This window comes from Miniopterus natalensis, chromosome 17 (genome assembly GCF_054644295.1).
Source record: "Miniopterus natalensis isolate mMinNat1 chromosome 17, mMinNat1.hap1, whole genome shotgun sequence".
Classification (NCBI taxonomy): Eukaryota; Metazoa; Chordata; class Mammalia; order Chiroptera; family Miniopteridae; genus Miniopterus; species Miniopterus natalensis.
In genome coordinates, this window is record NC_142097.1 from 37,402,597 (window position 1) to 37,430,146 (window position 27,550).

Consider the following 27,550-nt stretch of genomic DNA (forward strand, 5'->3'; position numbering starts at 1 on the left):
TGGGTCCACCCTCTCACTGTCCTCTCTTTCCTGAAGGTTCCACAGCTCCTTTTTCTGCATAGCAGCTCTCTCCCCTCACCCCTTCTCAGCTCTCCCTAGACTCCCTGCCAACTTCATGCAGGGAAGCAAGAATACTCCCGGGAGCTCCGTGTACTTTCTTTCTTTTTTCCTAGATCTAAAGGCTTTATGCCTGCTGGTTCACTAAGCCTTGTTACAAAAACAGGCTCAAAGAAATGAAGAAATAGCATTAAAAACACACACAGCACGATGACCCTGCTCCCAGGCAGAGGGTTGGGTGGTGACTCTAGAGCAGCAAGATGAAGCGGGGGATAGGCAGTGAGGTGCCCTCGTCCCCTGGAGCCTGGGGGACAGCATGAGTCACTTTAGCCCTTCCCCAGCGCTCCTGCCTCCCCTGGGCCCACGCTGGATCTGAGATCTCTTTCTCATGACAAATCTCTCTCTCTGTCTCTTCTTGACTACAAGAGCAGCTTGGCCAGAGGAACCATAACAAATATCTGCTTTATTACATTCAGGCTATGTTTTGCCCTCAACCCCCTAAAAACAGTAGTGGTGTCATGGAGAAATTAGGGAAATAAGGCAAAAGATCTCGTGTCATCTCCTCTTTGATTTTCTCGCTTAGATCCTTCCTACCCAGAAGAATCTTACTTGTATTGCTGACATCTGCTGCCTGCCCATGACCAGCTTCCTTAGTAGCCAGGATCTGTGCATCTTTCATTTGCCTTCCAAACCCAGTGGCACCCACCCACTGGCGCAAACCCATTCCTATAAGTTGATCATCGGGTACCTGGGAAAGCTCTAGCACCTAAAACCGAAGGTGCAGAAAAGCGATGGTACTTTGTTGAACATTGTACTTGTGATGAGTACAATGGAAGTGGTGAGGGAATCTGTGGTCGGGAAGAAGAATGACAGGAAAGATGAGCGAAGTACCTGGGCCTCTGAAAGGATAATTTCCAGACGTGAGCACACCCAGGTTCAGTGTCAGGAGACGGAAGCAGCATATGCAAAATGCATGGCAGAGCTGAATTTTCAATTCACTACAGACATGCTTTGGAAACATGAAAGAGCTATTTTTAGTACAGTGATTGATTAGGGTTGCTATGGCACTAGGAAACACTTAGAACAAAACGAAATGTAGGCAAGTCTTAAAGAGAAAGGGGCAAACAGGCTGGAAATTTCAGTGGGTTTCTGGATGGTACAGGAAGCCTCGGCTGCAGTCCCCACACTGCAGAGGGAGAGGGGCGTGGTGGCTGTGGAGAATGGGCCATGGGAGATGAGTCTGAGGCTCTCTAAGTGTTCTGCACCCCAGAAGCATGCAGTGATGGGGCTAAGGCTCAGGCTTTTGCTTCTCAGGGTGTCCTGTAGCCACTGAGAGCAGAGAAAATTAGTGTGTATACGTGTGTCAAATGACAGATGTGCTCTGCTTCAAATAAATCCAAAGAAGGAAAAACAAGAGTTATCCGAAAGATACACTGGGGAAATAATTATTCATGTAGGAAATTCTCAGTGATAATCTGATGGCTTAAGTTAATTCCTATTGTGGAAGTGCTTTTAAAACCCTTCCCACAACTCCAGGAAGGTTGTGAATTCTCAGGTATAAGAAGATCTTCAGAAATGAACAAACTCTCTTCCTATAAAAGACATGAAAACCACTGAAAGTCCACTGGTAGAAGGCTGGGTAAGCACACTGTGGTGGGCTCTAAAGCTATTAAAAAAGCAAAGTATGAAACAGGATGATCCCATTTTTGTAAAAAGAAAACAAACAAACAAACCACCAACAGCATATTGACAGAAAAAAATGGAGACAGACATCAAAATACTATTGTGAAGGAGACCAGTGGAAATTATGGGGCCCTTTTTAATTTCCTATGATACACATTTTTATAATGTTTGGATTTTACAATAAACATTTACTTTTTCAGTGAACAGAAAAATTCAAATCTAATAAAAAAAGTTAATAAATATATCAATGATATCCCAAAGTACTTCTATTATATGTAATGAAAATCACAAGATGTTCTAAAAATTCTCTTAATTTTAGTCCACTTTAACTTACAGAGGAGCAAATTATAAAGAATAGTGATAAATAGATGGAGGGGGTGTCAATCCAGGAAGTCTGGGAGTCACTACTTCGTTCGTCGAGTTTTAGCACAGGGCAGGATGTGAGAGGTGGTACAGTTTAATAGTTCAAGCTAATTTTAAGGGATATCCGAGTTTAATCCTTGAATAAAATGTTATGCAGGGACATGGCGGTCAGTGAGGCATGCACAAGGAATCTCCTGGACCAAGAAAAGGAAAACTTAAAAACTAATGATTGGGCCCTATAACTCAATGCCTTATTCCTGGTCACCAGCTGGATTCCTGCCATGTCTGAGAACAAACTTTATATGGAGGCTTGGAATGAAGCAAGTTAAATACAAGAGTTGAGAAGCTGGCCTGGAGTAGATGAAGTTTTTATATGCTTTTAAAAGATCATTTCCTTTCAGCTTTCGTCTGGAACTCAATGCATCCCTCCCTGGCCGTCTTGTTCCGACTCCACGCAACACGTGTTCCCTGCTATCAATGAACATTAAGCTCTATACAGACTTGACCTTTTCTCTAATGGAATTCCCCTGAAGACATCGATTCACTGGTACTACATTCTTTGTTACCATATTAAATGCATTCTAAGGCCATCCAGGGAATTTCAGCTTGAGATGGGATCATTAATAAAACTGGATTTGCAAATGTTCCACATCTCACCAACAGGAGACTTACATCCAGAATGCTCCATGGGGCTAATGAGATCAGGTCTGGAGTTGAGGATTTATTATTGTCTAGGACTCTGGCGCTGTGCTCTTTGTAAAACAGGAGACAGTGGGTGCTGAATCTACATGTAGAGGCAGTTGGGAGACACCTAGATCTTAAAGGACCTTTCCATTTTCTTTATTCATCAGGAAAACTGGCCCTACAGTCAGAAGGTAACAGATATAAATTTCCCTTTTGTGGATGGAGGATCTTTAACACACATAACAATTTCAAGAAGATGTCTGTCCAGCTGTCCCCCATCTACTTAGGATCTCAGTCATCATACAGGGAAAGATGCAAAGGAAATAAAAGGAGACATTTGGGCTTCTTTTGCTGTTCTGGGTTCCAAGGGCCACGTATGACTCTACACACAGATAACGTGGGTGGTAATAGTGGCGGGGTAGTTGGAAAAAACAGCAAAGAACATAGTTCCAGAAAAGTGAGAAAAGGAACCCAAGTGGAGATTTTTTTAGAAGTAGAAGAATTTTAAAGCAAAGAACAATAGGAATTGCATGTAAATACTGGAGATGAAGCTAAAACCAGAGAACAACTTCCCAACTACAGGCTGCACGGGAAGAAAAAAATGTATCCAAGGGTGGTAGGGCCTGAAAGAGAGGTAGGGGAGGGTGAGAAGGAGGCAGGGCACAGAAACAGAGCCGGAAAACAGCTGCTTGTGCTCCAGCCCACAGCGAGGAAACGAACGCCGGCCCCTCTGCTGCTGCTCATCAGCCGCACCCTGCACGCAGGCTTCGGTTCATTCATTAGTTCACTCACCGAGGGAGCCGAGTACCAGCAACCCACCGGGGGAGGCTGGGAAAGGGAGCAGAGACATGAATGAAAGGACGTTTCCTCAATGGGGACATGGTTTGCTACGCACGCTTCTACAAAAATAGGGCAGGGAAATTAAACTCAGGCTCATACAACCTAGGGCTGGACCAGGCGAAAATAAGCAGAAGATGCTCATCAATACTGACACACGCAGTAAAGGCAGGACAGGAATTTAAAGAGACAGGCAGGCCACATCAAATGAAAAAGAATGCATGTAAATAACAGAGATGGGATCAAATTGGGGTGGCTTCCCAAAGATAGGCTGGTATATGGCCAGGTAGAAAACCTACAGATTCAGTAAAAACCTGTACGAATCTCCCTCTTAATCAACTGGGCAAATTCCTTACTTAAATGTATACTATCATGTAGTTCAGAGCATCTTAGTGATTAGAGAGGTCAGAAGAGATGGGCAATTTTGCACTGACTTTATTCAATCACTAAAATTTACTGTAAGAGCATAACCATAGTTATATGCATTTTATTTTTACAGAAATCTGCCCCACAAAATTTCCCCAGTTGTATTACTCTGACATCACTTGAATACAACTCCATAGGTCTTAAACTGTAGAAGAGAAATCCAATTTTCATTACCACACATGGAAAGTAGAAAACAAAGAAAGGATAATTCCCTAGTAAAATCTATCGAAAATTCCTTTAAGCAAATATTTTTTCTCTCTGATGATTGCCCTCTGTAAAGTCATTCTGAGTGATGTTTAAAAAATACAAACAATTTAAAAATGCTATGTTAGGATAGTGAAGCATACTTTATCTTCTGTTCTCTCCCTGCCCCTTCCAAATGGCTAAATTAATTTTCTTTGAAGTACAAAGAAGAGCTTGGGAACAGCTAGAGCAGATGGAAATGGGACAAATCAGACAGACAACACTGACTGGATGTTCCAAGGTTCCTGATTTCACCAGGTACCCACTGACGAGGTTGCTGAGATTCTCGGGTTCGACTACCAGTCAGGGCATATACCGACTGATGTATCTTTCTCTCTCTCTCTCTCTTTCTCCCCCTCCCTCCCTCTAGAATCGATGAGAAAAAAAAAAGTTATTTCCTATTCCTCTAACCCCCATCACAACCCCTGGTTTCATGATCCCAAAGAAGAAACACTTAGGGACCTTCATTCTATTAGCTGACAGAGTGGTTGAGATGGCTAGACTGACCTCTAATTTCCTTCTGGACAAGACTAGCGCTAGAGTTCCGGTGCAATAATGTATCTTCCCTGGACTTGTACCTATCTCTTAGTTTTGTAATTTCCTAGTTTGGTAACAACGCTTGGCGGGACTCAATGGAAGGAAGAGAGGGCTTGAGAGGAATGGTCATCAGCACCCATCAGCTCTTTCAATTGTCAGAGAAACTGATGAGGCCAAGATTGCAAATGGATTCTCCTCCAGGACAGTTAGCTGCTTTCAGAAAAGTACCTCAATTGATTTCCACTCCTGGGAAGACAACCTGAGTTCATCTAGGGTGACTGATGACCCATTCTCAGCTGTGAGCAGCCTTCACTCTTCTAGGCCCGACTGAACCAACCCTGAACAGCCCCACCTCTCACGGTGGCTCAGTACTGTTTGTTGTCATCCAAGAGTTATTTCCTTCTCCTTGATCTATTACAATTTACCTTTTCTACCTCTTTCAACTAAATAATTAAAATGTTGGGTAACATTAGACAGCCCAGGACTACCTTTGCTCCCTGGGTAACGACAGCCAGCTATTCTAACAGAAAAGTGCTTCCATTGTGTCATCGCCTCTTCTGCAGATTCTTATTAAAAGATGTTTTGGTGGGCCCTGGCCGAGTAGCTCAGGGGTTAGAGCGTCATCCCGATACGCCAAGGTTGGAGGTTCGATTCCTGGTCAGGGCATATACAAGAATCAACCAATGGGTGCATATATAAGAGGAACAACAAATTGGTGTTTCTCTCTCTCTAAAAAAATCAATCAATAAATTTAAAAAGAAAGGAAAGTGGTGAGAGGCAATTGAATTGTTTAAAAAAAAGAAAAAGATGTTTTGGTGGAATGGGATGGTCATAACAGCAAAAATATATAGCAACTGTATATTCTAGGTCACTCCTATCAACTTACTATAGCTAAAGTTGTCAAATTCTTACAAATGAGATGAAAATCCTTTTCTTTACCCTCCACTGTTACTCAGGCTGAATCGATGCTGCTGAGCTATGTCCATGCTCTGGCGCTGCCTTTTTTTAGCCCGAGAAAAACAAAGTCAGCTGCTCTGGAAGGCAGCCAGTCTCCTCGGGCACCTTCCTTTTGACTTTACAAACTTCAGAAGGACCAGCAGGTTCTGAAGGACTGCTTAGATGGTCTGTCCTCTGGAAAATGGTCGCTGTGTTATTCTTTGTTTATTGTATAATTAAGATTTTTCCTATAACCAAGCTAAAGATATTTTTTCCACTTCCTGGGCAAATCGTATTTCCACATAATCCTAAACACTTGCAGTCACTCACAGTGATGAAAAAGCTTTTACGTCTCTGTAACTGTGATAATGAGGAAGCCCTGGATGACCCTAAATAGAAAGTTCTCTTGGCTGGGTTTTGTCACAAATGAGGGCAGCATGAGGTCTCAGTAATAGGCTGGACAGTCAGATATAAGACCTAGAGGAGCCTAGGAATAGACAAACATTGCTCTGGGCTAATCCTATGAAAAGAGACACCTATCTGGCTTCCCTGAGGAAGGGGGAGGGCTTGGTGACAGGAATTGGGAGTCTGGTGTTGGGGAAGTTTTGCTTTGGGGCACAGACAGGAAATATAAAACTTGGAATAGCATCAAGAAGAGGTATTTAGGATTAAAGGATCAAGGGATAAAGAGCCCAATGAAAACGCATTTAAAACAGGGAAAAAGATTAAGACAATTGAAAGCATCTGTCATAAATTCTGGGCACAGACCCTGTGGTCAGAGAGAGGAGTGGGCTCTTCCCCCAGGGCTGCATGGGGCAGAGTGTGAAAACACAGCTGCGTCCGAGTCAATGGGACAGAGTGCACCTCCAGCCAGAGAGAGAAACCCAGGCTCCCCCAGTCACTGGAGACAGAAAGAAAAGCTGTCCTGTATTTGGGATGGGAAATAAAAGTGGTTTAGACAGGAGCACTGCTGCTTCCCTGCAGAAATGAGATCCAGACCCCAACCTGACATTCAAAGTTGCCCTGGCCTGGCCTCTATGTGTCTAAGCGGCCAGGATACAGTGATGCCACTTAGCCACTGGGCCTGGAATAAGCATGCTATGTGAGAATTGTGTGCCGGTTCCCAAATTCATCTGGAAGCCCTAATTTCCAATGTGATGATATTTGGAGATGGGGCCTCTGGGTGGTAATCAGGTTTAGATGAGGTCACGAGGGTGGGGCCCTTATGATGGGATTAGTGCCCTTATAGGAAGAGACCGGAAAGCTTGCTTTTTCTTTCTCTGCTGTGACACAGCAAGAAGGTGGCTTTTGGCAAACCAGGAAGAGGGCTCTCACCAGAAACTGAATCAGCCAATACCTTGATCTTGAACTTCCAGCCTCCAGAACTGTGAGAAATGCATGTCTGTTGTTTAAGCCACCCAGTCTGTGATATTTGTTATACACCCTGAGCAGACTGAGACCCAGTCAAGGGCATGTACCTGGGTTGTAGGTTTAATCCCCTGCCCCAGTCAGGGTGCATATGGGAGGCAACAAATCTAGGTGTCTCTTTCCCATCGATGTTTCTCTCCCTGCCTCCCTCCCTACCCTCATTCCTCCCTTCCACTCTCTCTAAAAATCAATGGAAAAAATATCCTAGGGTGAAGACTAACAACAACAACAACCAAAGAAACCAGAAACTCAACTCCAACACAACTCAGTTAACCATTTTCTTGTTATGACGGTTTGACCTGTTGGCCAATGGGGAAATGATCCAATTAAAATACCACAACACACTATATTATAGGGTCCTCTTTTTTTGTTGGTGTTAAGTGGAAGTAATGACTCTAGAGGCTCTTAAGACAAAAAGTGAAATGACTTTTATCAAGTCAATGAAACCGTCCAATCCAGAGCTCTGAGTAAAATAGTCTGAATCTATGTCTTTCTGCTTTCAAGGCTCTCCTATAAGGGGTAAGGCCACAGCCTTTACATATAAACACCACTTCCCATTGATAACTACCATCGTCTCCTTAATACTGTGTTTCTAGAAACTGTTCTGTTGCAGTGAACTATCACAAGTAGAGCAGTCAAGCTATTCAGGAATACAAGCAAAGTTAATTATGTAAAGTAACTCTCAAGGCGTTTTAAATTAACAGCCATATTCTGGAACAAATGAGAACATCCAAGTTATTGCATTATATATAACTATGTAATAGCCAACATTTAAACACTTCTCATTCTGAATTATCCCTCTATGTTTTTATTACACTGATAAGATGAGAAGTACGAGGGACATTCCAATTAATCTACTGACCGTATTGCTGAGTATTTCAAAATGATTAAATAAAACTTACTGTGTATTCTGGTTCCGGATGTTCATTTGGACAAGAGGGAGAGAAAAAAGAGAGAGAGACATTTAGACCACACTTATATGCAACAGAAAACCACAGAACTAACATATACTAGTGCATGATAATTATTTAAATGTGGTCAAGAAACCTTCCAAGAATTAAACTTCCATAAATACTGAACGTTTCCATGTTTGCTCTTGAAACCCTTTCAAATGGCACTTTGGTGGTTGGTCAGATAAGGGCTGTAGGACAAGATTCAATTAGCCTATGGGTTTGTGGCTAATTAAAACCAAAGAGTTGGCATTATAAAAGCAGAATTAAAGACTAATAATTCCAGTAGAGCATTTCATTAACCACACAGGAGATCTTTTAAGTGGAAAAGCAGCTTTCAAAACCAATAAAAAGAGCCTGTTATGATGACATTCAAGTGAGATCTTGAATTTTCATGTGTTTGAGAGGGCAGGGACTAAACTTCCTAATTTCCTGGCCACAGTTTCTAGTTCAGCATCAGCGTAGAGGTTATCACGATGTAGTTTGGAACAGAAGGACCCAATAGAATCTTTTACATAAATTATAGTCAAGATGTTCTTTGGGGGGGGGTGTCAATGAGGAGGGGGGCTGTTAGGAGTCTCTGCTGGGATAACAAACTTGAACTCAGTGAAATCTGAACTGTTATATCTTATTGCTGCAAGTAACATACGGGTTGCACAAAGGACTTACCTGTAATTGTGTAGGGATAATAGTTCCAAGCCTTCTCTGTAACATAAAATATTTTGGGAACGACAGCTCTGGCCCAGCTAGGCAATTTGCTAAGAGAAAGAAAAAAAAAAAAGAAAACGCAATCAGAGTCTGTCCAGAGCCTTGCTCTGCTACCATATCTTTTTGGATAGATTGACTGTTAGAGAGACCCGAGGAGTTCTGAGGCAGCTCTTCTCTGTGCGGCCACCCCTTCCCCACCCCTCTGGTCTTTACCATAGTTTATTGTTTTCTGTGCATATTCGTGTGCTCTTCAGATGTGTGACGGCAGAAGGTTACAGCCTGGTGTGGGGACCTCATAGGATTGTAAGCCTGTCCTCTTGGACTTTATTTACAAGGACTTGAGAATTCAGTGGCTGGGAGGTGCTATGTTTATAGGGTTTGGCCAGCCTGGCCTTTGTCTACTAGGAGTGATACGCAGAAGTAGTATGAAGGGATGTTTAAACATGAATATGGGGGCAAAGAGGCAAATGTTAGAGCCAGACGTCAGCTTAACAATCCAAATGAGCCATGTTTTGAAAGTAGACTAAAGCAATAGAGAGCAGCAACTTTAGAGATATGAAGAGAAACAAAATATAACCACTTGATGGCTGCAGTCGGTTGACTTGTGTCTCTCCCCCAAAACGGATCCACATCCTAAGCTGTGCACTTATCCTTCTTTGAAAATAGGGTTTTTGCAGATGTAACCAAGTGAAGGATCTCAGGATGAAGTCTCTCTAGGTTTAAGATGGCCATGTGAAGACGGAGGCAGAGACTGATTGGAGCGATGCGGCTACAAGCCAAGGACTGCCGCACACACTTGAAGTCAGGTGAGAGGCACAAAACAGACTCTCCCACAGAGCCCCCAGGAGGAACCAGCCCTGCCGACACCTTGATTTTACACTTCTGGCCTCCAGAACAGTAAGAGGATAAATCTGTGTTGTTTTTAGCCACCCAGTTTTTGGCAATTTGTTGCCGCAGCCCTGGAAAACAAATATGATGACAGAGCCGTGCCTCTGGAGCAGGGACCCAGGCAAGCATGTGCAGAAAACAGATTCCTAAAACAAAGAAAACCCAAGCACACAGGTCCCAAGGCCTTTTGTAAACCAAAGACTAATTAAGTTTTGTTTCCCTTCAGAGGCAAACTCTACAGCATAGGACAGGCCCAGAGAATTCCTTAAATATTACATTTAAATACATAGTATTATATATTCCTTAAATATGTCTGCACAATTTTATCCCTGCACCCCCAGCAGTATACCCTGGAGTTTTGTGTCTTTCCAGATACTACCATTTTGTTTCTTTCCTATTCTGGTGCCTACAGCTAAATGTCCGGGACACTGACGTCAGACTAGCGAGATGACGCAGACACTCAGCTCCTGAGGGCTGCGTGTTGGCAATAAGGAACACCACGAGGCAGGTTTGAATTCCAAGCTGATATAACTAAGAAAGGGGGGGCGTTATGCTTCTAGAACCCCAAATCCCTAATCCCTCCTGGACAAGGAATTTAGTGACAACCAGAGCCAATAAAATACTGTGAACCTTGTATGTCTTTTCAAATTGTTTCTCCAGTTTCTGACAATATCCAGGACCTGCTCTTTAAAAGACAAATATGTACTTTCAATGGCTGGCCAACTGGACCTAACCCAAAGCTCTGGGCCATTTCTCAGGATTAAGACAAAGGGGAAATTAAAGCTCCCATGAGCCAGGTGAGTGTGACGAAGACCACTGCTGCTTCAGGTGGGCTGCGGGGAGAGAGCTTCAGAATTCACATAACAATTCTTCTTACTGCTCTAATGCAGAACGGCTCAGTCCTATAAAATCATCTCTGCGGTAACTGCTCATTTACCCTACACTCACACCACTCAAAAGGAAGGCTGCTTTCCAACAGGCACTGTTATAGCTTCTGCCTGTGATTTATTCTTTCAGTCCCTGAAGTCGGAGTGCAACTGGGGCTGATTTCGAGTGTGGGAAGATTGCAGTGGGTCCTCTTGAGGGAAATGGTCATATGCAAAACTTCCCCTGGCTTTCTTCCTCTTTGCCCTCAACCCCAGCGTAATATGGCAACGGGGAGGGTAGGAAGAAGTGGGTTCTACTCACAGACAAGTGGTTGTCCTGGGCTTTTAATGGGCTGACACAGAACTGCAGGGTCTCCCCAAAGCAGGCTGGGCATTGTTTAGCTTAGACAAAGTCATAGGTGTCAATCCCTACACACACTAGGGCCCACTATCCACTGTCCTCCTTGGGGGAGGGGTTCCATCTACACCACACCCCTCCCCAGATCCATTAGGCTCCTCAGGCATGGATGGCACTCTGAGACCCAAGCCCCCCTCCCTCCATAATTCATTCCCTGTATCATTTAGAAAGCTTCCCAGCAGAAGCAGCACATTCCTAAGCAGCAATCATTTTCTGGAAGGAATATGAAAGACACTGGCAGTTTTCCACTCACACAGAGATTGTTCCCATTTGTAAATGGTCAGGATTCTAGAGTCTACAATCCTTATTTTAGCTGCTTCATTCACCAGCTCTTGCAGGATACACAACACTATAGTCAATTACCTTTCCCAATGAAATGCCCTAAAAAACACAATCATTCAGCCAAGACGGTTGGTTTGATTTTATGTGACTCTCCTAATTAGTTGGGGAAGGAGGCCCTTCTGGTGCGAGTCATTTACCAGGCCAGGCACAGGAGGCATCTGCGACAAGTTCTATGATATGTCAGTTTAAATATTTCTAAGCCCACGAACAGACCTTCTCTCAGGCCCTGCTTCCCCCAGAGCACGTCATTATTCAAATCATTTTTGTCTGAGAAAGTAAAATTTAGTTTTCCCTGCAGTAATGATTTATCGGGGCTGCAAACAAAGATGGGATTAAATTAGTCCCCACTGCTGCTGTCACTTTCATAATGTATCCTGTCACACAGCCTACAGCTCTAAGGAGACGCCTGTCACTCAAACACACTACTAGGTGTCAAACAAGAACCTCTCTTCCTAGAAAAGGCAGCGTGACTCGAATCACGTTCTTTTCATCCACTGGCCGTGACCAGAGCTCCCAATGGCCAATTCTCACCACGATTCAGGTTTAGAGACACTGAGGAAAAAGATGGACGCTTGCCTCTAAGGCCTTTTTAAAAAAAATTCTCACTCAAGGTTATTTTTTCCATTGCTTTTCAGAGAGTGGAAGAGGGGCGGGGGGGGAGGGGGGCGGGAGAGAGAGAAACATTGATGTGAGAGAGACACATTCATTGGCTGCCTCCTGAATCTTGCCCCAACCAGACCGAGTAGCAAGCCTGCAACTGAGGTAAGTGCCCTTGGACAGAATCAAACCCAGAACCCCTTAGCCCATGGGCCGGTGCTCTAACCACTGAGCCAAGCTGGCCAGGGCTCTAAAGCCTTTACAAGATCACAAAGCGTGCCGACGTGGATTGACGTGGAAGGCCTCCCCAAAGGCCTTCTTACTTTTAAAGACCAATTTTTCCCAGTTCACATGGACTGTACTGGTTTTAGCAATGGAAGTCCCATAGGCTAAATTCCTCAGTCCTGGGCAAACTGGGATGGCTTGTAGGTCATCCTAAAGCAGTAATTCTCAAGGGTGGTGGGGGTTGGTATTTTGCCGCCCCCCCCCCCCCCCCCGGGAGACATTTGGTCAAGTCTGGAAACATTTTTGGTGGTCACGACTGGCAGGGCTGGGTGGAGGTATGCTGCTGGCATCTCATGGGTGGAGGCCCAGGTTGCTGCCCAACTTCCTACAATTCACAGGACAGTGCCCACAACAAAGAATTAATTATCTGGCACCAAATATTAACAGTGCTAAGACTGAGCAACCCAGCCCTGGATATAAGTGAATACAGTCTCTGCAGCCTTCATATATATTCCCCAGGTTTCCCTACATCACAGCTGACCTGAGAGGAAGGCCCCAAGGCAGGCATAATCAGGATAGGTCTCAGGTTAACAGTGTTTACCTACTTCAAAAGGATTTGTGGAACTGAAACATAAAACATCCCTCCATTAGAAGCTCCTGGCACTTTATAATCCAGATTATCACCGTGTTTCTCCACGACATCTAATCTCACTTCACAATTTATACACATTTGGGAGTATCACTTGGCCCCAGGAAGTATTAAACATCATTAGGCCAAATGTGGTCTAAATGAAGTCTAATCTCATTTTCTCAACAGCGATCAGAATTACGATGGTCTTAACTGGAAATTCTGGACATCAGTATTCCTAGCAGAAAGACAGTCCTCCCCTCTCGAGTTCAGGGAAACCGAGCTGGGATGCTCCCCAGCACAGTGCACCTGAACCCTGACACTGTCGATGCTGAGACGACACTCAAACAACTATAGCTCACTGAAGTGACTTTAAAAGGACTTAGCTGCCTTCATACCCTCATTTTCCCACTGGCCCAGGAGGGATATTCTGACTGTTTGTTCCTTCTTTGTGCCCAAACCTGGCATTTGACAATTTCTGGGTCATAATCAATTATTCCTATCCAGTTCCACATACAGTAATTTCTGAGGTTTTTACATTTCTTCTGCAGCTGCTGTGATTTAGTCACTTGCTCTTCTTAATGGTTTTTCTGGCTGATCTTTTAGTTCTGCTCTTAATGTAATTCTTTCTATGGCAGCAAAGAGATGAACGGTTTCTAGACCGGAGCTATCACCTGTGAGAGGGAGGGCTGCCAGGTTTCACCCACCGGAGTTCCCTGACCTCGGATACCACCGCCACTCTCCCCATTTACAAGGACACTTTGTGCTGGGATTCTGGGAAGAGGCCTGCCTGGTAGGCCAGCTCTTGGAGGGCTCCGCTCGGATGGCGTGAGAGGGATTGGGCTGGGTTGCTGTGAGGAACCCAGAAGGGTAGTCCTCACGCATCAACATCATCTATCAAGGGACCGAGATGGAAGACCACTTCACTGGATGCTATGATCCCAACGAGGCCTAAACATCTGCTTCTGTGATTTCCCAGGGGAGTAGATGAAGGAGCAGAAAGGAGGTTGGGGCCTGTCAGCGTGAGAACGCCTGGCACACATGTTCTTAAGAACTGAGATGGGGACAGAACAGAATAGCAAGGACTGAAAAGTATGTCTGGAAGAAGTTCTTTACATGCTCTACTTGTCCCAGTATTATATTTTTTAAAAGTATTAATTAAATTATTTAATAGTATATCAAATATATATTTATATAGAAGATTTAAATATTCTAAAGTATGTCATGTTTTTATATATATATTGTGACTACTGTGTATTGTCTGGCACGCCCAACTAGAATGCAAGCCCCACTAGGGCAGAGGTCTTTGTTCTGTTCATGGCTGCCTGGCCGGAACCTAGAATGGTGCCTGGCACATGGCACATAGTAGATGCTCAATAAATATTTTCTGAATGAGTGAAGATTGTATCTGGATATTCAGAATCCAATAATGACCATGCAGAGTCTTTAAAAGTAGCTTGGACACAAGCTCTGAGGTCGGAATCTCTGGCTCTGGCACTTTTCTATGACCCGTTGCCGAGGTGGTGTTGCAGAGGCAAGCCACATGAGCTTGGGGCACTGGGCTCCTTCTCTGGGGCAGATCAGGGAGAACAGGAAGAGGAAATATGGAAGACAGACCCAAGCCATGGCAACAAAGCTTTATCAAGGAGCTGATAGGTAGAGTGACCAGCTGGTGGCTTTGTCTGTCCAGTTAAGCAGGATTCATGGCTTATGGAAATTGTACCTTCTCCTACCTAGAGCCACTCTGGGCCAGGAGAGGTTGCCCTGGAAGACAAGAACCATGTAGCAAGAGAAATGTTCTTTCCGTGCAAATCGATTCAGGCATTAGGCAGAATCACTGTTGGAAGCTGGCAACCCTCCCTGACTGGCAGCTGCCAGCACAGCCTAATTAATCCAGCAGCCGTGGTGGGGAAGAGCATGACACTTCATGACTGAAAAACAAGCCTAAAATAGGCTTCATCTCTTCCCCAAGGCACCTCCACCCCCACCCTGATTCTCTCTCATGGCTTCAATGGGAAGGGACTGGAGAGGTGCTGGGGATGAAGTGAAAGGAAAAGGGGACAAAAAAGCCCCCCTCCCTGTATGATTCTGGGCTACAGGTCTGATTGAGAATCACTATTCCAGGGTTTGATGAGTATCTTGCCTCCTTTCCCTGGATGCTATTTGAAACCAGGATTTTTGAAGACAAGCCAAGAAATACCACTTATTTGGTTCACTAAACTGGATCAAAGGACAACCACCAAATGTAGTGATGTATGGGCACTAATGCAATGTCCTAAATGTATTAGGCAACCACCAAAATGTACTGTGCACCCAAGAGCGTATTAGACATCGTAGGAAGGGCCAGAGGCTAGAGCAAGCCCATCATCCCTGGGAGATGAGAGCAAGCACTAAGAGGATAAATGGCACTTATAAAAGACACTATACCAAACTGAAAAATAGGCAAAGGACTTCAAGAGGCATTTCTCCAAAGAAAACATACAAATGGCCAATGAGCACATAAAAAGATGCTCAGCATCACCAGGCATTAGGGAAATAAATGCCCATCAAAACCAGGAGATACCACTTCACACCCACTAGGACAGCTATAACCAAAACAGACAATAACACGTGTCACTGATCATATAGAGAAATCGGACCCTTATATGCTGCTGGTGGGAATGTAAAATGGTATCGTGCTTTCGAAAACAGAAGTTCCTCTCCCCACTTAGGGGTGTCTCAGGCTGGGACTGGGAACTCAATGGGATGCCTTAGGCATGGGATTTTGGGACAAGTGATAAAACGAAATAAGGGACACTTCAGACCTACTCATGGCAGCCATGGGGGTGATAAAGAATGAAACAGTCTGATTCTACTTGAAGATGGTTCTCATCATTGCTGCTCTTGGCCCCTTGGAGCTGCCCATTCTCCAGATAATTCTGTAGGCCATGAACATCCTTCCATGGAATGTCCTTTCTGCCCCGACAGACTCAGAGAGTAGGTCCTGACTACGTAGGCTTTGAGCATTTCTAGTCCCTCTAATAGTTGCTTTGGATATTAAATTTAAAAAGCAATTTCTGAATGAGATTCAGGTTATTTTGTCAGCTCCCGAATTCAGGACAATGAAAACTGTCTGTGTAAATTATTAAATGGGCACTGGAGCATCTTACTACTGCCAGCTGGACTCTCAGAGCCCACTTTCCTGTAGCCAGGGAAGGGGTCCAAAATATGCCACAGTGGCCTAAGGATTATTAAGAGCTGAAGACACTGGAGAATCAAGTTTGCTTTTTCTGAACTCCCCTTATCTGCCTAAAAGTAGAGCCTCCTGAAGGAATTCAACTCTCATCAAAACCACGAGATACCACTTTACAGCCAGAGAAGAAGGACTCCTATGGCCAGAGACCAGAAGTAAACACCAGGATATGAAATCGTCTAAAGAGACATTGTCACAAAATGATCACATCTCCTATCCACTCTCCTAAGGCGCCGTTTATTTTTCATAAAAGTCACCTTTCCCCCCATAAATGCCTTTTCTCCCCTTCCTCTTCCCGTTAAAATGGTATATAAGCCCCAAATTCTAACCACCCATTGAGCCACATAAAAATTTCTTTTCCCCTGTTAATCAGTCCGTTACCATTTAATCTGCAGGCCCCCAATTACTCATTCTAAGTGGGTGAAGGCAAAGTTTTCCTCTGTGACACCACTCATGCGATGTCACACATCAATTTTTCTTCCTTTCTCACTAAACAACAATCTCTCTGCTTCTAAGATGCGTGCTCATACTCTTCTGAACATGCCCAGAACCATTTAAATGATAAAAGAATGGATCTAGCTTAGATTTGTACAAAGGGAAGAATAAGTACTTTTCCCTGGGCCTCACTGGTTCCTCACTTACGGACGCTGGAGGAGAGTTAGGATAATGCCTGAAACATACTTTGAGCATAGAAAATTCAGGTTGAAAAGGATCTGAAAGGCTGTCCAGTTTAACCGCCTATTTGATATTTGTATCTGCTCAGGGACAGCCTGAAGACTGGGTGTTCTGCTCGCGCTCAGGCACCCCCAGAGACAGCATAAATGACCGTAAGGCACACTACTGTGCTCTGAGACGACTTGCATTCGGAGATTTCTTCTTTAAACAGAGCCTAAACCTTTCTGCTGGCATTCTCACCCATCACTCTTTGTCCAGTTGGCCCTCCAGGTGTCTTATAGAATACACAGGCCTGATACTTCTCCCCAGGCTACGCCGTTATCCAGTTTTATCTATTATCAAGCTTTTCTAGGCTAAACGTTCTTGGTTTCTTCAGTCATTTTTCATGTCACTTGGGTTTCTAATCCTAAAATTCATATGAACAATTTTAGAAAAGTGGAGTAAGTAGCAGGGACTTGCCCTACTAGATATCAAGGCTCTTTTATAAAGCTATAGTCATTTGGAATTTTAGGATTATATTCTCTAATTCCATTTAAAACAACCCTGCTGCCATTTTAATCAGACTTCCATTAAATATATAACTGATTTGGGAATTGACGTCAACTTGATAATACAGCATTTACTGCTATTTGTCCAGGGTTTTTATTTTATTAAAAATTTTTTTTCTTTTAAATATATCTTTATTGGTTTCAGAGAGAGGAAGGAAGAGGGAGAGAGAAACATCAATGATGAGAGAGTCACTGATTCGCTGCCTCCTGCATGCCCCCGACTGGGGATCGAACCATGATCTCCTGGATCCTAGGCCATGCTGAACCGCTGAGCCACGCCCGGCCAGACTGTCCAGGGTTTTTAAAATGTTGTCCTCTACCATTTTATATTTTTCTCCGGAAAGATTTTGTGTGTCCTGTAAATTTGTTAGTGGGTATCTTCAATTTTCTTTTTCTATTGCAAACAGAATTTAAAAAATTTGTATTTTCCACTTATTGCTCCTGCTGTATAATAATACTGCTAGTGATTTTTGTATGTGGATTTTATACCCAATGATCTTGTTGAATTCTCATACTGATGTTAACAGTCAAGGATAAATCTGATCAAGTCATGACTTATTATTACACTCTGAGGTATTTGATTTGCCAATGTTTTACGGAGAATTTTCACATCTATGTTCTTAACTGAGATGGGTTTGTAAGTTTCCTTTCTGTACTGTTACTGTTCAGTTTTGCTGTCAAGGTTCAAGAGCCAGGCAACATTCACTACCTTCCCAGAAGTCACCAGCCTCTTCCTCCCCTTCCTCAGCAGCAGATCATTCCTCTCTAGAACATCTTCCTCTTTTTATTGGGAAGAAAAATTTAAATGAATCAACATCTCCCTTCTCTTCCTAAACAACATTAGCAGCTTAGAGTGTTTGTACTATAATTACTACCCTCTCATCTTCTGCTATTGCTATTATTTAAATTCCATGAATATACCCCCAATTGCTCATTATTAATATTTTAAAATATTCTATGCTTATTCAGATTTGCCCAGAAGTTTACCAACTTCTTATTATTACTTCTTGGATTCAATTTCCTTTTCCTTCAAGTACATCCTTTAGTAGTTCTTTCAGTATGAGTCTCTGTAACCTCTTTGTCTTTCATTGTCAAAAGCAATTTTTATGCACGATTCTCAGTTCCAACTTCCCATCTGCATGGGCCAAGGACACATACCTTGTCCCCTTATAGGTGTGGCACCTTCTAGATGTGAGGCCTATACTCAGTTCTGACAGCCACCGGCTTCCTTAGCATTAGCTCATCTGCTTTCCGTTCTGGTTTGAATTTCCTCTTTATTTCTTGTACCTGAGGATTTCCCTTTCTTTGTTTGGAACTCTGCTTTATATTGTTATATTTCATCCTGTGTTTGCCATACGAGGTGGTGGTGGTGGGGGGAAGATCCACATTAATCTTTCCAGTTCCTATTCCTGGAAATCTAGATATTCTATTTATAACAAATTTCCCTCTTACTGCTGTTTATTACTTGCCTTTAAAATAAATACCATATATTTTTATAGAGAAAACAGACATGACAGAGACAGCTAGGCACTTCTTGTTCTGTTTCAGGAAAAGTTATAAAGTTTTCTAAAATTTTTTCTTGAATTTGGTAAATAGAGAACATTTCCCAGGCAATAACTTGGGAAAAGTCAATCGGCTGCCAAGAAATGAAATTTTCCCTAGGTCTGTACCTATTTTTCTCACATCTCCCTCGCTTCTCTTTGCTCTACAGAGATGATCCCGGCTCAGTATTTGAATTATATCGTCCGCACTAACAAGCCAAAGCCGTATGTTGAGAAAACCTGTCTTTGTAAGGAAGCCATCCCCAGGCAAGACCTGGAACTCAGCTATTCCTGCAAATCAACAGCTGGCTGGAGGCTGCACTGGTTCTAAGCCCTGGGAATTCACAGCTCCAAGTAGACAAACAGGATCAATCTAATTTGCATTTCATCGTGACTCAGGAAATCCCTGGTACTCTACCCCTGGGCAGATTAAAATGTGTTGGTTTAATAAGCCCAAGGCCTTCACTGTCAGGATCTCGGCCTGAGAGATTTCCACACACTTATTGGCAGGACCCAAACTCTCCATCAAGAAAGAAGAGTCAACTTCAGCCTGTCAGAGGGTGGAGGCCACATGAGAATGGCGGAATCCCAATCTGGCTCGACTCAGAACTGTCTGACCACGGTCAAAGCATGGAGAATGGGTCAGGGAATAAACTGGGGGCACTGTCCAGCTATTGCGTCCAAAATGCTTTCTGAATAATCACATATGGGCTGACTGGAGAGGCTGTACGTGGGGATAAAGAGTATTCATGGAAATGATAGCAAAGCCCAGGCTAATCACACACTAGTTCTAGTCGACAGTTGCTTTCAATACAATATATTCCATATGGCATGTGACTGCAAATTTCTGACTCAGAAAAGGAGAGGAAAGAAAGGGGTTGGAACGGAGGCGTAGAATGGGGAGAAGATCAAACAAGCACCAATAATCAATTATGCCACGAGTGATAAGAAAATAGCAAGAGATTAAGGTCTGTATTTTGCAAAGCGGAAATGGCAGTCCTGATTAGTGCTGCTTTGTCATCCTCAAATCTTTACCCTTCCAACGCAGAGGTGACTACCTCCACAGTGGGAAGGAGGGGTCCACCTGAAAAACAAAACCACCTTAGCACTGCACATCATACTTTGGTCACAGGTAACTGTTCGTGTTGTCAGTTCCCTTTGCAGACACCTGAGTGATCATCTGGCAGAAAGGGGAAATCTTACCAAGTCAAGACCCCAATGGCACGCTGCCATCTTCAACACTTCTGCACCTTGCAGGCAATGCTACCTTCTCCTACTACCCCTGAACCAAAGGAGAAGACAAAGTCCTTTAATCCTTAAGATCAGATTTCATCTTAATTTGTCACTCAGGGGGTGGGAGAGGTGAGAGGAAAGCTCCTCTTAATGAAATGCAGTTGAGGACTATTCTGCAGTACACGGGTATTCTGTTGTTGGAAGCAACTAGACTGGTGGATGCAGAGGGTGGACGTGATGATTTTCCAAGTCACCTTTTTTAACCCGGACCCAGCCTTTACCTCAGTGGTGCTGTGGGGCCAGGTGGGAGGGGCTCCCATGTGGTGAGAGAGCCCACAGGCTGGATGCAAGCTGCCACCACTCACCTGTTGAGATACACACGCTTCTCGGTGAACTGCCCGTTGCCATGGTGAGGGTCCTCGAAGGGCTCATTTTGGACGACCTCCACCCCTTCCCCTCGGTCGCTCTGTTCGTGGCTGTGCTTGCTGATCATGTACAGCTGTCCGATTTTGTACTGCAAAACACAGAGATGGAGGTCAGCCCCACCGCTCACCTTTGAAAATACACACACACACCCGCCATCGACGGTGCCACAAATGACTAACATCAACACTTTCTGCTCAGGGAAGAGAGCAGGGAAGAGAGAAAAGGCCTGGTGTTCCTTTTCCTTGTGAGTGAGGACTGCAAGTTGTGAGCAGAATGTAGAAACAACGTGTTCCTGTGAACATTTTGCATCGCCTTGAGGTTGGCAGCCCACCAGCCCATGGAGTGGCAACAGGGAGTTTCCCTTCCCACTCTGGTCCTACAGGGTTAAGTGGAGCTAAAGTCCTATTTTTCTCAGCAAAACACAGGCCAGGATGTGCTCTCTCTGTCCCTTCTTTCTGCCTAATTAACTGTATTGCTGGGCACAAGAGGATTAGATGTCACCTGTCTCTTCCATCACCTCCAGCAAAGTGTTCAAACTCTCCTGGAGGGCTCTGTCCCCTGAAAAGGCAGATTTCAAAGGTGGCTGGATGTCAGAATCACCTGGAAGCTTTTTAAAACCGCCAGATGCCCAGCCCCCAACCCCAGAATGAAACCTGTGTTCTAAAGGCTGATCTCCAATGAGGAAAATTACAGTATCTTTAACTGCTTTTGTCCAATTCCATCAACAGTGTGGAGCCTTCCAGCCTGGGGTCTCAGAAGCCATGTGCGCTTCCAGGAAAATGATGATATGGAAAAACACAGAACATGAACAGTTTCTGTCCTGGCTTCATTTTCAAGCTGCTCCTCTCTTCTCCCTGCCTCTCTGAAAACCCTGGGGCCGGCAGGCATTTCTCCACCCAGCGAACTTTCAAGGTGGCAAAACTCATTTCATGGAGAAAAAACAGATAGAGAGGAAGTAGGGAAGAGTCAGGAGGCAGGACAATGCCACTTGCTGTGGTCCTTCCCACAGCACACACAGTGTCCTCATCATCAAGGGCCCTGGGATGGGATGGGATGGGATGCGATGGGATGGGATGCGATGGGATGGGATGCGATGGGATGGGATGCGATGGGATGGGATGGGGGAAAGGGTCCTGTGTCTACAGCAAACTAGTGACAGTTCTGGGTTGCTCCCAAAAGAGCCGAGACCAGCAAGGACGCATGAGAGAGAGAGATTATAAATTAAGGAGGCAGGTGAAATGCACAAGTCAACAGTGCAACTGATTCCCAAGCTGAGAGGACACACACGTCAGAGATTCCACTTTCACTCCGAGACAGGTGCAGGGAGGGGAGTGTGAAGAGAATCTGAAAGGCCCTGGTCTGAGGCCAGCCCGAGGGACCAGGGCCAGTAACCATGACGACGAGAGCAGAGGGTGGCTGGGTCTTCTCAAAGGGCAGTGCTTCCCTATCTGTGCCACGCCCTTCCCTAGGATGGTTGGCATTTAAAATGCCCTTTAAAAAAAATTTTTAGTGAATTTATTGGGGTGGCATTGGTTAATAAAATTACATAGGTTTCAAGCGTACAATTCTGTAATATAGCATCTGTCTATTGTATTGTGTGTTCACCACCCAAGTCAAGTCTCCTTCCATCACCATTTACCCGCCTTTATCCTCTCCTATTAACATACTTTTAACACAAGTGTGTGTGTGTGTTTGGGAGGAGGGAGAGCTCGGAGGATAAGAGCAGGAAGAGGAAAGAGGAAAATCAAAGGTAAAATCTATTTTTAAAACAATTTCTGGAATCAGAAACATGACTTGGCTTTCCCTTAATAAGTTCTTACTCTTATTTTTGCTCACAAAGACTAACACTCTTTCAAGGAGGAAGACAGTAAGAAAAAGCTTATGGATTAAGATCTGTGCACTATACCCATGAGATCAACAGTCCACTGTGTGCAGAGGGGCACACGAACCTCTAACACAATCCTCAGCTGCCCAGAGAGTGAAGCCTTCACTGGCAGTTGCTTTGTACTTGGTGTTCAAAAGAATAAGTATTTACCAACAATGAAATATTATTCAGCTATAAAAAGGAAAACAGCGCCGATACAGTGCTGCTTAATGGGTGTTATGGGTTGAATTGTTTCCCAAAATTCCTATGTTGAAGTCCCAGTAACTCAGAATGTCTTTCCAGAAGTGATCAAGTTAAAATGAGGACATCAGAGGAGGCACGAATCCAAATGGACTCGTGTCCTTATACAAGGAGGTAAGTTGAACACAGACCACAGAAAGAAGAGGAGGAGAATTGATGCAGGGAGAAGACGGCCGCCTGCAAGGCAAGGACAGACCTGGAACAGATCCTCCCCTCACTGCCTTCGGAAGGAACCCACCCCACCTGCTGACACCTTGATCTTGGACTTCCAGCATCCACAACTGTGAGGCCACACGATTCCGGTTGTCGAAGCCACCCTGTGTGTGCTGCTTTGTTACAGCAGCCCTCGATAACTAACACAGTGGGTACAGGATGGGGTTCCTTTTAGGGTGATGAAAGTGTTTTGGATATGGAGAGAGGTGGTGATTGCACAACATTGTTATAGGCTAGATGCCACTGAATTGACTTTAAAAATGATTAATTTTATGTTATGTGATTTTCACCTCAATTTTTTAAAAAGTGTTATTCTGCTTCTGAAGCCATTACCTCTAAACCAAAATTCTGTCAAGGGCTTTAGTGGGGGATTTGGCAGAAGGGACAAGTCTACCACTGGATGGTCTTTGGTAGCTCCAACCACCCACATATGAAAAATATAGGGGATCAAGGACAATGCATGACAAAGAAAAGCCATTAGCCATACACAAGTCAGCCTGACTCTGTTCAGCTCAAGTGCTTCCTGCCCTGTGAAGGGACCGGGCCGAGGCAGCTGGCAGCTGATTCACCTGCACTAAGAGGATGGCCGGGCTGCCCGGCCTCATTGATCATTCCCAGGGCTCCTGAATGAGCTAGTGCAGGGCAGACATCAGCCTTAGCTCACTAAGATAACGTCAGTCTGGGAGCAACCGACTGACGTTGGACGCAGAGATGTAGGTGACATTGTGGTGGCTGGGGGGACACTCAAGCCCACAAAATGAGATGGTCAAGGGCTCTGCAGCGGTCACTTCCTTCCTTCCCAAATGAATCAGGTCTGCTCGGCTGGTTGTGGACATTGGAGCTGGGCCATGCAGAGGGAAAGGTTTTGTTGTTTATAAACCACAAATTGACTCACAGACACATGCATTTCTCAGTTAGGAGGAGAGAGCAAGTCAGATGGGCCTTGAATCATCTGCCTAAAAATCACCAGACACACTCCTAAAAATGCTGAATCCCAGGCCATTCCAGTCCTTTTACATTCAGACTCTGGGGGACAGGGAAGTTGGGAATCTCACTCAAATGCACACTAAATGAAGAGAACCACTGGGTCAGAGAGAGGTGACAGCACTCACTAGGACTTGCTCAGTACAAAAAGGTGACCAGGTCAAAATGTTCCACCTTTAGGAGGCCTGTTTCTTCTTTGATACTCATTTTTTGCAAAGTTCCATCCGTAGTTCAATGAAAATAGCATATCCCTGATCACCAACTGCAAACAAAGTCATACATCAAATGAACACAGCCAAATCCCAAGACTCAGGACTCCGAAGACTCTAAAGCCAGACACTTGATGGTGATGATGGTGGTGATGATGATGGTGATGATGGTGGTGATGGTGATGGTGATGGTGGTGATGGTGATGACGGTGTGATGGTGGTGGTGATGGTGATGGTGGTGATGGTGATGATGGTGTGATGGTGGTGATGGTGATGATGATAGTGATGGTGGTGATGACAGGGGGGGTGAGAGAACATAGCTTAATTGATTTCCTATAAGTTAGGTGCTTCGTGTTCATTTCTAATACAATGACTCATGCAGATGGGTGTTTTCAGACGAGGAAGCTGAGTCTCAGAGAGGTTAGATACTCTCCATGCCACAAGGCTTCCAGGTGGCAGAGCTTGGATTTAACACCACAGGTCTGTGCTCTTTTTCTCTCCACTCAACTTTAGCCCTTATGTCTTTAACAGGTGAATTGCTTCAACAAATCAAAGCCTCACAGTGATTAAAGACGGGATCGTTCAGAGCCACTGCCTCTGAACCCGACTGTTTCAGAAGATGAGTAACAAAAGCCTGATATCACTTGAAAGATCAAAGTTGTTTGAACTGTGCTCATGTATGAAATTGTGGAGCAATTATGCTCTAACTTTGTAAAATCTATTGTTATAATTCCAGAGGTTGGATAATCATCATTACAAGCAATCACAGTTAGAGACAGCTCAGCACCGCAGGGCTGGGCCTCCATGTGAGCCATCGTCAGAATAGCTACCCCAAGTAATTATCTCCATAGTAAAAGACACGGGGATTCAAATCTTTCCCACTTGCACAGAGCGCTGCAAAATTTGAGAGAAGGCAGAGTTGCAAGATGTACCTGGAAAAGCCAAGCGATTTAATCAGTCTGCACTTTGCAAACTCCATGGCTGGGCACAATTAACCTAATACAGTTCAGCCTCCAACTCTGATTTTAGAAAAGGTGACCCCATACCAACATCCCAGAGTATGGTAAACAATTATTAACGGAGCACCAGTAACACCGTGAACATCACCATCACCGTGAACATCCAGTTGCACCATGTACTACTGGACCCAAAGTTTTGGGCTTAACACAACTCACAAGGCTGATTTTCACTTAACTGCTCCCCATAGCCTCCCATACTCCCCTACCCCAAAGAACCAAGGGGCAGCCATCTGTCTGCTTCCAACCAACCCCTGTCTCCTCCCTTCCTGTCCTCTTTTTCTTTCTCCGTTAGTCCCCAAACCTCTGCTTTGCAATAAACATCACTGACTCCGGATGGAGTTATCTCCTGACAATGTGACTTGGAACCTAAAGGCAGGCCTTTACCATCAAAATGGATGGATGTCACATAACCTAATAATCACGGAGAAACACCAGTCCTCTGACTTAACATGGTATCATATATTTTTTCATCTGTGAAGTGGGCGTGATTCCTGCCTGTATTCCTCTGGCTATGTGGGTGAGGGAAAGAGTAGAGTGTGATACAATTTGGTATTCTTGGGAGTTTCCCACAGCGTTCACAGCACTATTCATGCATTTGTTGAAACTCTTTCTTCCAGCCTTTTCCACCCTTCATACACAACCTCAAAGCACAGTGAAGCAGGTGCCTCATGAAACGCAAAGAGCCCACTGAAGACTGTCTGAAAGATAGACCATCACGCAGGATTCGGGTGCACTGCCAAGTGGTGCCCAAATTGTAATTACACACAGGAAGAAAGAGATGAGTCCAGATTTTAACACCCTCATTTCAGAATGCCAGAGGCTAGGGGCCACTGTTTTCTGCAATCCCACAGCACAGCTAAGGCACTAGGGGAAATGTTCTGGTCTAGCAGTCAGCAAACTATGTGGGCTGGCACCTGTTTTTTCATCACCACCTGTTTTTTAAATAAAGCTTTATTAGAACACAGCCAAGCTCATTCATTCTGTGGCTACTTTCATGATACAACAGCAGAGTTGAGTAGTTACAACCAAGACTGTATGGCCTGCAAAGTTGAAAATATTTACTATCTGGCCCTTGACAGAAAAAGTTTGCTGACTCTCATTTTAGTTCACTGGTATTGGGTCTAGTCTGGGCCAGCCTTAGCTGTTCCCCTAGATTGGTGCTGTCCAGTCTGGTGGCCACTTGCCATATGTGGTTAGTGAGCATTTGAAAATTTGCCTGTGCAATGGAGGGACTGGATTTTAAATTTTCTTTAATTTTAATTAATTAAAATTTCAAAACTGACACTCAAATCACCTATTAGAAAACTTTTATACATGTTTGCGTGGGTATGTAAGTCTACTTTTTCAACTGGAAATTTTATGAAATCTAAATTCAGATCTGGTACCTTGAATGAAAACTTAGCATCTGATTTCAGTTTGCTGTAAGTATAAAATGCACAATGTATTTTGATGACTTGATAACATCCCCCCAAAATAAAAATAAAATAGCTCTTTAATAATTTTTATATTGATTACATATTGAAACTACAGTACTTTCGGTATACTGCACTGACTAAAATATAGTCTTAAAATTACCTATTTCTTTTTATCATTTTAAACGTGGAGACTAAGAAATTTAAAATTATGTAGGTGGCTTGCATTTGTGGCTTATTGCACTTATTTCTATTGAACAATGCTGATCAAGACCCTAATCAAGCCCAAAGGGGATTGAGAGGCAGGTCATTATGTCACACCAAGACTTCAGAGGCTGGCTGGTCAGGTGACAGAGCCAGGCCCACGGTTTCCAAGTGTTTCCAAGCTAGCAAGGTGGAGCACTGGTAATTAGGGATCTATTTGGAGAAGCCCTCCCTCCTGAGGACTGGCGATTACCTGGACCTCCAGAGAGGTGATAATTGTTCACAGTGTGCTCTGTGCTCCGGTGGAAAGCACTGGGGTTTTAAAATGGAAAACCTGGAGCCGAAGCCCTGATTCCACCTTTGATTAGTTTTGTAACCTTGGACAATTTACTTACCTGAGCCACAGTTTCTTCTCATTAAAATGGGACTAGCAAAATACTTCACAGGACATGGTTAAGAATCAAGTGAGAAAAAAACTTAAAATTAAAATGCTTCACAAAATATAAAACTGTACATGAATCGCTGGAGCGACTGCTCCTTGGGTCTGGGAACACACTGTCTGAGTGGGACCTGAAGATCTGTTTCGTTCGTTGCCCTGTGATGCTACAGTTCTGTAAGGGAAACAGGCACCTGCCATCCACCTGCACAATGCAGAAACAAAACAAAACAAAACAAAAACAAACTAACAAAGGAAACCTTACCATCTGCCTTTCCTTCTGTAAAAACTGTATTAGATGGACGTCAGATCAAACATTTGCCAAAATATTATAAAAAGCCTGGGAACTTCTGCTTATATGAGGCCCCTAGAATAGTCAAATTCATAGGGACAGGAAGTAGAATGGTGGCTGCCAGGGGGCTGGAGGGCTCGTGTTTAACGGGTGCAGAGTTCCAGTCTGGGATGATGAAAGCATTC

At 44.1% G+C, this 27,550-nt stretch overlaps 1 protein-coding gene across 1 annotated transcript in view; it reads right to left on the minus strand.

The window, feature by feature from the left end:
• Positions 1 to 27,550, minus strand: part of PITPNC1 (phosphatidylinositol transfer protein cytoplasmic 1) — a 184,380-nt gene that overhangs the window by 70,182 nt on the left and 86,648 nt on the right. Inside the window, exons 2-4 of the mRNA XM_087826317.1 lie at positions 20,411 to 20,559; positions 8,814 to 8,902; positions 8,097 to 8,104 (exon numbers count right to left, since the gene is read on the minus strand). Coding sequence (XP_087682443.1) covers positions 8,097 to 8,104; positions 8,814 to 8,902; positions 20,411 to 20,559 — 246 coding nt within the window. The remainder of the gene's footprint in view (positions 1 to 8,096; positions 8,105 to 8,813; positions 8,903 to 20,410; positions 20,560 to 27,550) is intronic.